The sequence below is a fragment of the Columba livia genome, chromosome 10, assembly GCF_036013475.1.
Source record: "Columba livia isolate bColLiv1 breed racing homer chromosome 10, bColLiv1.pat.W.v2, whole genome shotgun sequence".
NCBI lineage: Eukaryota > Metazoa > Chordata > Aves > Columbiformes > Columbidae > Columba > Columba livia.
The window spans coordinates 12462559-12476006 of record NC_088611.1 but is presented as its reverse complement, the minus strand read 5'-3'; the positions used below and the strand labels follow the sequence as shown (position 1 = coordinate 12476006).

The 13448-nt window shown below is 41.9% G+C and overlaps 1 protein-coding gene across 3 annotated transcripts in view; it reads right to left on the bottom strand.

The window, feature by feature from the left end:
* Nucleotides 1-4764: 4764 nt before the first annotated feature.
* SHQ1 (SHQ1, H/ACA ribonucleoprotein assembly factor) overlaps nt 4765-13448 on the bottom strand; it is a 45768-nt gene continuing 37084 nt past the window's right edge. For all 3 annotated transcript variants that reach the window (XM_065075357.1, XM_065075358.1, XM_005501932.3), the window contains exon 12: nt 4765-6231. In XM_065075357.1, coding sequence (XP_064931429.1) covers nt 5583-6231 — 649 coding nt within the window. In that variant the 3' untranslated portion in view covers nt 4765-5582. The remainder of the gene's footprint in view (nt 6232-13448) is intronic.

Sequence of the window (13448 nt, the reverse complement as noted above, 5' to 3'; positions counted from 1 at the left end):
CACCCCAGCTCATACAGCAGAGGCCAAGCACACACAGTTGCTCTCCGCTGACAAAACCAGCTGCTGAACTTTCTCTTCTCACCACTCGCCAGACACAGATTTGTTTAAGGTCCATGCTGACTCCACGGTCCCAGCCCAGCAGCTTCTTCTTCGCTCCTTGCAGCTCCCACCGCACAGAAGGCAGGAGATGGTTTGGTGTCACCACATCCCATTGGCAGAACAGTGGCGTGAGGAGTAGAATATATTGACATGAGATGCAGGGAAGTGCCCTGTGAGCAGGTGAGGCGACGAGAGGACTGGTGGATGGAGATGGGACCTACAAGAGCAGTTTAGCACACAAGAAGTGGGATTCTGGGCTGAAAGCGGGGTCGTGCACAGAAAAGGGCCGTGCAAGCCAAATCACTGATGAGAATGAGAGAGGCTTATTAAATTTCTGGGCTCTTCAAAGAAGGTGATCTGCCTGCCAAGAGGAAACACCAGGGATCTGTTCCCAGTGTTAGCAACAGTCTCACGCACACACCATGTGTTTTATCCTGGTTTATTGACCCAAAGCAAGGCTGTGCCCAGGGATCGCCCAAGAAAGGACCTTTCCAGAAGGCAACCACCAAAGCATTGTTCACACGGTGATGAGACCTCGCAAATCCCTCTAGGCGGAGCTAAGAGGTCTGTTTTACAGAAGTACGGATACATGGTGGAACAACAACCAAGCCTTAGACACGTACTTTTGTTATTTTTTAAAGAGGTTTCTGGCATCTAGTTTTGGCCTGGTGTGTCTAATTTTCAGGGGTTTAGAGGAGCAGCGGCTCCAGCTGGTGAGAACTGCAGCTCTCAAGGCACCAACTGCCTCAAATCAGACAGTCAGATACTGATACACAGGAAGATAGTTAAGAATACCTCAGAAATTGTAGATTTTAGTTTCTCACCGGCTCAGCACAAGTCAGTAGCAGAGAAGGAAGTCTCAGCTGTCAGATTTGGCCTTTATTCCTTTTTATTGCATTTCTGTGTTTCCTTTCTGAAGTCTGGACCTTCCTGAATTAGGCCCAGTACCTCTGTGAAACCAGAGAACATGATTTGCAAAGTCACTCAGAACATCAATAGCAAAGAGAAGAACCGGCCACTGCGCTCCTGGAGTTACTGGTTAGTACCGTTACTGCCCGGCTGACTCTGCTAGTTTATAAACCTGAAACTTTCTGTTCTTTTCCCTGCCAATCACTAACCAGCACTACCCGACTAAAGGAAGCTTCTCCCACAGAAACGAGCAGCTGTTGGGTCAGAGCTGTCCTCCATCATGGAGCTCTGCCAACATCTTAGTCCTCACCTAAGGGACATGGCTTTTGTTCTTGTCCTCAAGAACCCTCCAACATGCCGCCAATTGTACTCAACTGTATGGCGGCTTCTGATTATGAGAAAATGTTTAATGAAATGCAAGCCAACATTACCAATCACATTTCAGATACAATCTGTGCCAGGTCTCCAAATGCAGTACTTGTGGAAATGGTACTGTCACTTCTCCAAAATCTAAGAATATAAAAATAGTATCACTTATAGGTGCCACAATACTACAAACCCAAATCTGTTGTGTCAATGCAAAATCATGCCTCACACATGCCCACATAACCACAAGCTACACTAAAAAGGAGAGAAACGGATCCATGACAGGTTCAGAAACTAAAATTAGTGACTTGCTAAGACAACTGGCACCAATACCATTTGTTTGTTTGCTATAAAGGTGTAAATATCATCCCCTAATGAAATATTCAAGAAAAGTCTGCAAGTTCCCTGGATGCTACACTTTCCTTACCATAGAGACCCCAGGCTGGGGGTACCTAATTTGCTCCATGTGTAAAGGCCCAAGTGCTGCCATGGCAATTCCACATTCGTTTTGTTCTCCCAGCTTATCTTCTCAAAGCTTTGGAGTGCATTCTTCCTTATCTTGGAGACAAATGGCCTTCATGGAGAGCTCTAAACAGCAGAGCTATTTATCTGTTTGACATGCGTTTCCCTGTTTGTTTTCTCCAGCCTTGAGACAGTTGGCTCAGGCTCTGACAGAATTCAGCTGTGTCAATGGCAAAGGGTTGCCTGGCCCCTTCACTCCATGCTCTGAAGCAATTTCTTTGCCATATCCATAGTTTGCTGTAGTAAATCAAGTATGATCAATGCTTTCTTCTTTAGATATAGAGTAAAGGCTTTACAAACTTTCTTCAGAAAGCTGTCTGGAATTAAGATAAGCTGGGGGGGAGGGGGAATATTTAATCAATTCAGCACTGTTTTTTTTTTGGGGGGAAAGAAATGAAAAGATCCTGTGGGTCACTCTGGCCCCATGGAAATAAAGAAGAAAAAAAAACAAACTAATTTTGTTTAGCTACTTCTTATTATTTCCAATATTTCACTTGTCTTTAACACCTTATTCTTAAGTAACACCTCTGCTGCCCCTCAGTGCCACCAAGCAGCAGAGCCAACCAAGGCTTGAGAGTGTCGGATTCGTGATCACTCTCATTTTGCAGGGCTCTGTGATGCTCAGGCAGCTGAAGACAAGCAGGGCTGGCACATCTGCACAGACAGGGGCTGCAGATCCCTCTCTCCCGCTGTCCCTGGCGGGAGCTGCACTCCAGGCGGCAGCCAGGATGGAGAACAGACTCCCCTGGGGCCTCAGGCAAGAATCCAGGCTGCTGCCACACAAACCCAGGGAGATCGGGTTTCCGTAAGGACAGCTCACAAACATCTCTGCCAAGACGCAGGGCTGGGAATGGGGCCTCACCTTTGCTCGGGCCCGGGTAAGAACGGAGCTCGGTGCTGTCCCAGTGACGGCCTGGGCAGAAGAGAAGTGTCAGGACATTAAGTGGAGCCACCTTCCCACAGCCACCTTAGTTGGGTTCAGGGGAGCTCTGCACCACTGCCACAGCATAAAGTTGGGACAAAAAGCTCTATTTAGCCGAAATCTCTAATATAAAGTTAACCAATTAACAAGAAAATAATAAGCTACTTACATTTCCAACTCCATCTAATCTCTCCCCCAGAGCACTCCATATACCTCAGACAACCTGCCTTCCCCTCCTCCAGCAAAATCCCACAGCTCTTCCCCTCTCAGGCTTAGCTCACATTCAAACTTATTTTCAGTAAGAATTTTGTCCAGACATTCCAATTCTGTTCCCTTTGGACTGATTATGATGATGCGCAACAAATGGCTTAAAACAAAGTATTGGCTGTGCTACAAATGAGCCTGGGTGGATGGGACTGAGAGGGCACTACAACCAAGGAGAATTTTAAAGCCAACAGAACAGACTATTCATGTATTGAGTTTCTCAAATATCAACTGAACTCTATCCTGGAAGACCTGCACAAGAACAACTCCTATGGATTTATCCAAATAGCTCCTCTACATAAATTTTCCTCCTTATCGGAGCTGACTCACTTCTTTCAGAGCTCACAGCAAACTACAGGATTGAGGGGTTGGGGGCAGCAAGGGGGTTGGGGGCTTTTTTGCTTTTCCCAAGCATTTGTGGCTCATGGGTTCAGCAAGCCGCAGTTCTGGCTGAACAGGGTTCCAGAGCTCCTCTTTTGAAAGTGTCTTAGTGTGCTCTTTTCAGAAAGCAAGGTGTCTCTTTCATGCACTGCTCATCCTGGGAACGCTGGGTGGGCTGGATAACGCAGCTACACGTGGAACTCTTTTCACCCAATATGCAAAAACTTCCCACCCACCACTGCAAAGGTCACATAAAATTGCTATCAATCAAGATATAAATCAACATTCATTATCAGCTCCACAATCACTAAACACAGAGTTTTGCAAACAAGGCAATGATGAGCACCAACACAGGACAAGAAGAGGAGGAAACCTAGGAATGGGACTCAAGGTTTGCCCGTGTGCAGGGGCAGAGCTGGGCAGACGTGCAGGACAGACAGACACCACACCATGACCTGCAGACATGAGCGGGCACCAGGATGTTTTCAGAGGTAGAAACAGCTCAACTGTGTAGGGTCTCAAAGGTGAGGACATCAATGATATCTAAGTTATCTGGGAGTGAACATCTGTGTGCCACATTCTCGCGTGGCATTTACTATGGCATCACATATATGGACACATATATACACCCAAACTGGATTCAGACAGACATGGTGAAAAAGACAAATGGCATAAACAAATTATGCTTTTAGGCAGGTAGACAAAAGAACAAAAAGATTAACCGAAGATGTTATCCTCACTCCAGAAGGGGCAGCCAGCCCCTGAAAGTAAGGCCTGCTGGAAAAAGCAGCACATTCTCCTCAGTCTGCCACAAAATGGGAGAAGAAACAATAAATGAAAAAAAAAAAAGAGCCAAAGACATGGGATATTACAAACACCTATCATTTTCCACAATGTGTATTTCCTAGCTCATTCTAATGCAGCTTTCTGCAGCCCATGTTCAGCTGAAGGGAGTTTCAGAGTTCATACGTGTAGAAGAGAGGGATGCAGGTTACTGTTCTTTTTCCTTAAGCACATTTTTTCCCCTCAGAGATATGCTGAATAATTGCAGCTACAGTGTAGATTTTATTGCTAGCATTTAGAAGAGTAAGTGCTCACTGACATGCAAGATGGGAAAGGTTCCTCCCCTGGGGAACAGAACACAGAGGCTGATTAAGCGACCAGTAGGTATTTAAGAACATAAAAAATACTGGCAGATCAGGGTTGCAGTTCTTACTGAACAGGAGTCAGCGCAGGAACAGAGCGAGGCTGCTGATTTCCAGCAGGGTGTAGCGCTGGTGAAGAAGTCTTTAAGCTTAGGATTTTTATACACTTTTTAATAGAAAAAAGGTTGAAAAGTAATCACAGCACATGACTGTGGTGACATTAAGAGGATATACAGAAAGAAATACGAAATAATTAGGATTTCTGTTCTTTAAAGATCAACAGTAGTATCCACATGTGGAAACATTTCAAAAACACCACAAAAGAATACACGAAAAACACACTGAAACAGGTAAGAACTGCAGAAATACATGCTATAAGCCTTCTATCTTGCAGAAATATAAGCTATAACCCTTCTGCCTTGCACTGATGATAAAGAAATTTCTTTTATTTTGTACAAAAATATAAAACATTGATATATTTTAAAATAACTTGTCAGCACTATTTAGACTTTTAAAGTTATAACCATTATTTTGAAGTGGTTAGCTATAAAGCCTTTTAAAATTAAAAAATGCAGCAAAATGTCATAAACAAGTTTATGCAAACATAATAAGGATATCTTTCAAGTAAAGCCCAACAGATGAAGATAACTAAAAGGATGCTACAGCTCATTTCAGTTGTATTTGTTCAGGACATCATTCTACTACCAAATAAGCTTAATGAAAACTGTTTCTAGAAGTTTACTGAAATTACACATTCCCCCATTAATTCTGAGACTTTGAATCAGAGAAGAAAAATAAAAATCTAACTATCATACAGTCATATAAATCCTTTTCAAAGCAGTTTTGTCCTCCAAACTGTCAACACAACAAAGAAGAAAAATATCAACTTATTTCTGTAGCTCAGGACAGCCTTGGACACCTCATAGCCACGAGCTGTGTTGCTAGTGGGTCACACCATGTTCTACCACAGTCCTTTAGTCTCCATCTTCATTTGTGCTGCCAAGAAAAAGCAATGGGTTTGTCTTTGAAGACACCTCCAAGAAATTTCCTTTCCCAGTAGTATCCTTTGAAAATCTGTCCAGTTCAGATACACCGTTTTCTTCTTGTTCCTGTAAAACGCAGCTTGCAGTAGCCAATCCTTCAGGCTGTTCTGAAAGTCTAATTGCAGTGTGCATTTGTTTTTCTAATTCTTCTATCAGTTTTCCAGGAACAGATGTAGATTGCAAAGAAACGTTTGGTTTTTCATCACTAACCTCAAACGTCGAAGTGTTTGTGCCCTGCCTTAATCCATTACGGTCAATAAGTGGAGCTGTCCTCTCCTCTAGACGCGTGCCTTGTAGAGAATTTATTTTCCCATCCTCAGTAGCTGAGGACTCTGGCTCGTCTGAATCAGAGCCTTCTGTCTCAGATGATGAAGTACAGCTTGATTCTTCAGAGTCACTTGTCTCCGACTCAGAGGACGGCAGCTGTTGCTTGGAAACTGTGCCAGCAGCTTCTAACACACGCTCTTCCTCTTGCACCAGCACCGCTGCTGCTTCCAGCTCTTCTAGTTCAAATCCTATGTGGGACTTAGTAAGGGTGGTTTTCTGCAAGGATTCAGCAAGTGCAGCCAACTTTTTTGACCTTTAACAAAGAACAAGATAGGTTATTTAACTGCACAAAGAGAACTTTCCCATTTGATAACGAGAAAACAAATCTTAAACATTTATACTATTTGCTTGCTTCGCAAACAACTTTCTTTAGATATGACTGTAGAAGCAGATGATCCTGCAGGAACAATCAAAAGTATTCATAATTACTATTACTTTGGGTAACTTTTCCCACAAGGCTAGACAATATCCCACTGAAAGTCTTTGGTGACCCATTCAGAAAAGACTGTGCTGCTTTGATGTTCCAGCACTGCACAGTAGGGGAAAATGGATTTCAGAACAAACCTTTTCAGGATTGCTGTCTTTAGCAGTGAATTCTGCACTATGTGGTCTGCTGGATTAAGTTTACATGCAGGAGAATCATTTTGTTTTACTACCCTTCCAGATATGTCTGTTAAACGCAGATGAAGCAGTAAAGCATAGCTGATCAGGTCCATTTTAGTGGCACGTTCTCCTCCTGTCACAGCTAGCTTTAGGCACACATGATAGCACAAGCTCAATACTCTGTCTATAGATGTGCTTTACACCTTTCATTTGTAACCCAGCTGAAATATAATTCAATGAAAATATCAGGTTCATTTAGATAAACACCTCTAATAGAGCAGGCACGCTATGTCAGCCTCAAATCTTTGGTACAGCCATCACCATTTCCTCAGATATTTTGAAGTCAGCACATGCTTTACCAGAAAAGCGCATCATGGATTTATAAACAGAGAACAAAAAGTCAAAGAGTGCCTTGAAATGGAGGGGCGGGGGGCAGAGAGGAAAATGGGTATAAAATAACAAACACACATCCTGTTTCTTGTTGTAGAGTTTTGCCTCAGACTATCAATCAACTTTTCACCACTTCCTGCAGCAGCAGGTCTGCTATAAATCCTGCAGTAACTGACGGGGTTTCATTTCCTCTGCCAGAGCCGCGAACCTGCCAGGCACCGCACACCGACACCGCCGAGCAGCTCATCATGTAATACACGACTCCTGCGAGGCACAAGTTAAAGTGCTTGTTCTCTCAGTTGAATGATTTTAAAGATCTTTATATTCTCATTCCCGGGGGGCATAATTACTCAGTATAACATAGACACTTCATGTGGGGTTTTTTCTCCTCCTAAAGGGATTGTATTTAAAAGTGGGGGAAGGGGAACTCAATGCAGCTTCTTATACATTTTACAGAGACATTGCAACATTTAAAAGCTGGACTTGGAATAAAACATATTAAACTTCCTTAGCTCAACCCAAAGACTAGAAAACTAAGAAATAAGTGTTTCCCAGAAATAACTGAAGCAACAGAGAACAATTTATAGTTCTCGAATTTTTAAATCTAAAGCTAAGAATTCAATCACAACCTTATCCTAGCAGCCTCCAATATAAACGCACGTACCAAATTTGAAAAACCAGTTTACCTAACACTTTTCTATTTTTTTATCTTTGATGATATACTTCCATTTTCTTTTTGTCAAGAACTTGATTTTTTTCTTGAAAAGTTAAGGAGAATTTGAAAAATAGCCAATCTAATTGGGAACAAAGAAAGCATTCTCCCTGCTCCATAGGTTAAAATAAAGAAAAAGCAGCCAAGCGATACATAGAAAGGTTCATGAAGCTTTGCAGGTAGGTGATAACAGAATAACCGGCTTGCAGAGAAATCTGCTTCCTGAACACATTGGTGAGAAGCTGGTTTACACCCCAGGTCACAAGAGTTTATATCCTTTTCAGAAAGCATTTTGCTTTGCTTTTGAAACAGTCTCTTTCCTTCCTTCCAACTGTACACACGTCCGTCTGTGCACATGCCCCTTCCCCTGGAAGAACTGTTAACAATGTGGAAGTCCGATCCTTTTTCCTGTCCTATTGCCTGACTGTCCACAAGAATACGATGAGCTCCAAAAGCTAAATGTGCACTATGAATGAGAACACTGTTTTGTACGCATTTTGTATGTAGTTCCTTTTAATTTAATTGACAGCCACAAGCAACTAACTGTAGGCACAATTTTCTCTGGTGATACATCTTCAGGTACCTCAGTCTCACCTACCTGTTTCACTACTGCCATTATAGATAGAAAATCAATTTTGAAAGTCCTATGTGTCCTCACATCTTTTCTCTCATGTCTGTCACCTCACTTCCCAACCCTGTATGTATTTGTTTTTTTTCCCTATTTCTGCTGTTTTGATTTTTTTATGCATGTTTTTCCTGCTAGATGCTCTCAGTTTGAAATCACTCCCTTAAAATTCCCCCCTCCTCTTTTACTGTTCTCTTACAATGCAGTTAACACATTAGATATAGAAACATGTCACATAACTGAATCAAGTGTTCGGGAGATGTATGGCATCAAGCACGTTTTGGCATTAATAAATACTTCAGTGTGCTCCAGACTACTTAATGCCAACTGTCACAGATGAGTGCATCCGTCACACTAAGCAGTAAGGAAGAAAATACACAGCGATATACTCATTTGACTCAACACGCATTATGTTAGTAAATTAGATGTGGTACTACTGACAGACAAAAAATGGTCTCTGTAAAGCAGCATTTGGTCACTCTGCACACAAATGCGTTTTTATCAATGAGTTCAAAGAGGATGAATGACAAGAGTGATGCCTGACAGCTACAGAGAAACACCCGCCCCACCACGCAACTGTGAAACCGCAAAAAGCATTCTTAGTCTGAAACCCGGGGGTTAATTCCCTCTGAGCGATCAAAATACACTACAAAATAACAACAATAACTGGCTTCAAGTTCCATGTTTAGTCCTTTTTCTAAAAAGCTTTGATAGAACTACTGAGAGAGGACATGCTTTTTATCTTTACAAACGATTACAGGTCAAAAAAAGGCATTGATTAAACAGCCTGATCTTCCCTTCTAACACCAGCACAAACAGACACTCTGCTTGGATGAGTGAAACACCTGCAAAAGGCCAACAATCCCATCTATCCTCTTAATCTCTGCAACTTCTGTACTTCAGCTCCCTCGTGTTGTGGTCCCACCAACACCACGTGCGAGGCCTGAACTCTTACAGCAACCAGCTCTGCTCAGGTCCGGGATGGGGAAGGCATGCGGACTTTACGCAGACCCGCACAACCTTCCCAAAGATCATGTTACACCAACCACAATCTTTTAACAAATCACTGAAAACTGTAAGATTATTTTACTATTTTATTTTAGCTCTTAGTCACTTATAAACAGTATGAAAAAGTCTCTTCAGTTGCTCATATTTCTTAGTAGGCTAAATGTTTATTCCCAACTTTCACAAGTCTCTTCTAGAAAAAAAAAATGGATGGTCTACAGAGCTCAACCTTTAAATATGAGAAACCAACTGTCACACTCTTCACAAAATTTATACATAAAAGCAGAGAACTCTTCTCCCCAACTTTCCAATCTTCTATTAAAAGGAAAAAAGAGCACTTGAACAGCTTGGGGTTTTTTTTCCTCCCCCTGTGCAAGGGACTAACAGAATTACAATTAGCTATCAGTCCATCTTGATTAAGGCAATTATCTAATTTCAAGGAGAGCTGAGTTTCAAGAGTGCATTTCACATCAGCCTTAAGAAAAGGTGGCAGCATCGCCTAGACAAAAAGCAAGGCAAATAGCATAAAAATCAAAATAAGGAAATGCTTTCAATGGGAGACTGAGGGTCTCTGACGTCCCCAGCTGACAGATAAGCAACAATTTGGTAAACAAAAATGAGAGACATTAGAAAAGAAAGATCATGTATTAGACTTGTAGTAAACAGGTCCTGCTGTTTCCAAAACCTTTTGAGAAGTGTTGTAGAGAGTAGAGAGCAAATACTATAATTTTTCAAGTATGATTAATAGAATCACATGATTACTTTAAGACATGCTCATTCAGTATGCACATTTGCAGTAATGATATCTTGTTATTATGGTAATAGTGTTCTTACATAAACACGCATAACAGGCTTTAAAGGTGCCACACATTATAATTATTAGTTATCAAGATGTCAGTTGCTTAAGGAAAATGTTTAATTACAGGTTAAACTGATCGGATGCATGTTTTGTTTAACGTATGGCTTTGAGGAACAGATAACAGAGGCATGTCTGGTCTTGTCCATGTCATCTGGAATTACAATTTCAAGACAGAACTACTGTAATCCTTGTCTAGGCAGCAGGACAGTTTCCTCATGTGCCAGATCTCAGATTATAAAAGAGTAAAACTGGGGTGAAAATAACAAAGAATCAAAGGACGTTTAGCAAATAAAGGGAGATGGGTAAAACAAGGGGTAAAGAGATGATTATGGCAACAAGGAAAGGAAATCATTATAGGTTTCCAGCATAGCCACCTGTGGCAGCACAAAGAGAAGTGCCGGTGCTGGGGACTGAGTGCAGCGCTCAGACAGCAGCAGCTGCATGAGGGGAGCAGGACACAACTGCCCAGGGAAAGACTGATGATCCTGCGGGCCCCGGTTCTACCTTCTGTTCTATGGAATAAAGAGGGTGTAAGGATCTGATGAGTCGAGAGAGCTGTTATATCCAGAACAGCGCTATGAGAAAAAAAGTCTCCTAGAAGACATAAATTAGGGATTGTTTCCAAGGAAGATTTAACGTAAGATGGAAGGAAAGACAAAAGTCAACCTGGCCACAGAAAGTAAAAAATAAATGCAGGACTTGGGGAACAGACCCAGCCACAAAATCCTCTAATTTTGCACAAATGTTAAAATAAAAATAAGTTATGATGCTTCTGTACACTGTGCCCATCAGTCAGAAATAGGAAAGGTTTAAAGAAAAAGTGTTACTGAGCCAGGTCTTTCTATCCGACTGATAAAAACAACCCTACAACTAATTATCTTGCGTTGGAAGTTTAGTTACATTAAAAAAAAACAAAACAAAACACACCCCACCCCACCAAGGAACTCCAAGAGAACTTGCAAATACAAAAATCAGCATTCTGCTCCTCATTCTGTAGGATGGGTGGCACTGCACACTCAATCACGGCATGGGAGTTATATATCTAAAACAGTGTGCCGAGTATTTGCAAACGTGGCAGTAAATAGTCACACGGGCAGCGGAGTCTTTTGAAGCAGGAGTCAGAACATTTCACTATGGAACGAAAAGCCACTTTTCTTGTACAAGCACAAGCTATAGCTTGCTTTTGTTTTTGTAAACAATAGAAGGATTATTCCTATTGCTTCATAAACTTGGCTTTGCATTTCACAAACACACACAAACATCTACTTTTCTGAAGTACACACTGTAAACTAGGTGTAAGACACAGCAAAATACAACTACAGGGCAACAGAATTTTCTTATTACCTACCCAAGTCAGTGCACAGGGCACAAGTGCTGTCATGGCAGATGGAGCTATTCTTGCCCAAGCACAATACAAAAGCATGGGAACCATTGTATCAAAACCACTGACAACAGCTTTGGTCACCAGCCTAGTGTATGAATGTGACCTAACTGGTCTCAGAACCAAGCTGGAATCCAACTAATCTTGGAACCAACTGAAGTCTTGTTATGTTACGTTGTACAAATGTGGTGAGGGCCTATTCACTGTATCACAACGGGAATCAGTCCTCCATGATAGCAGTGCCCTAACTCTGCTCTACGGGGCTGACAAGCCCTGTCTTACATGTAAAACACTTTACATTAATTATCTTTAAGCCTTACAGGCAAGATAAACAAGTCTGAAAGAAACAGGAGATACTTCAAGTGCAGACGTGCCTTTGCAGTGCTGTGGGTTCCACCAAATATGAAAATGGACCTGTCTCATTGCCAGGCAGCCATCCCCCAGTAGGCCTACAATTCCTCGAGATGCATTCAGACACAAACCCCCAGCACTCTGTGCCAGTCAGCAGGCCTGACAAATATCAAATAGGTGGTTATTTAACTTCTCTCCACTCAGCAGGAGCTCTGGACACATAGGATCCATCTAGTAACAAAGCTGCTGCATTAGGCAAAAGGCTGTCTGCTGGACCACAAGGTATTCCCAGCTGCCTTAAATTTATACATTTACTGTACGAGAAACAACCAAGTTTAAGGATAAAGCATCAGTCTCTATTTGAACTACCTTTCTCAACAAGGCCTGGCAAAACTCAGACTTACAAAAGTTTCACAGCACCCTCTTTATTAGATATAACAGATAACAAGCAATACAACACATACCACTTCAATGTGTTCCAAATTACATACCTGGCACCACTGCTTACTATTTCCCACAATTATTCTTTTAGCCAGAGGCATCATAAGTGTTGAGACAATTCTAGAGTTAATATTATCTCAGACATCACCAGATATCATCCCAAAGTAGAGCCTCAGCAGTTCAGATACAGAGGATGTGTATATTTAGTATCTGCAAGACACTGAAATGCCAGTTAAACTATAAGAGATAATGCAATTCTCTGCCTTGCCAGAAGACCAGTTGAGAGCAAGCTGCAACAGAATGGAACTGATGTTTCTGCATGGACTGTCACTGGTGAACAAACGGGCACCTGCAAAAGGCCCAGACACTCCCCACCCTTCAGACCATCCTATTCTTCCCCTGCCCAGAGTGGTTCTTGCTGGACTTCCTCCACCACTGTCTTTCAGCCCAAGCCTTATCTATCCAGAACCAAAGGTATGAAGGGACGTTGTTCAGCATTTGGTCCCTTGATAATGCCAACATTAACTTCCCAGAGGAAGTCTGTCATGATCTTGATGAAAATTAACATCTCTATGGCAGTGAGCCTACAGCTTAAGCTCCCTTGATGCAGAAGGCTCATCAAGTTACAGCCAAACACGACATAAAAAAATAAGAAAGTAAGCTCATATAAGAATGACATGGCTGACAAAGCATCCAACTATTGTTATATATACTTGAGAAGAGAATAAATTGTTTTCCATTCTAAAATTCAGATGTCAGCTTCTATCTAGTCCTGCGTAGCTGGCTAGAGCAACCAAACTGGTGATCTGTGGGAAAAGTCTCCTGAAACTGGTAACTGAGCTCACCCTCTTCGGAAACACCGTAAGTCACTGGAACAGCATATTCCGACACCCACGAGTGGAGAATAAAGTGAGGGAGAGACACATACTCTTGAATTACTGTAAGATAATTTGTATTTCAGGACTTTAGACCAAGAGCAGCATGCTTCCTTCAGAAACGCAAATAACAACGTCAAACATCCCCCCACATCTGACGTGCAATTTCAAACAGCTAGAAAGAAAAACAATATAATGACTTAATTCTTATAATACAGAATTGAAAGA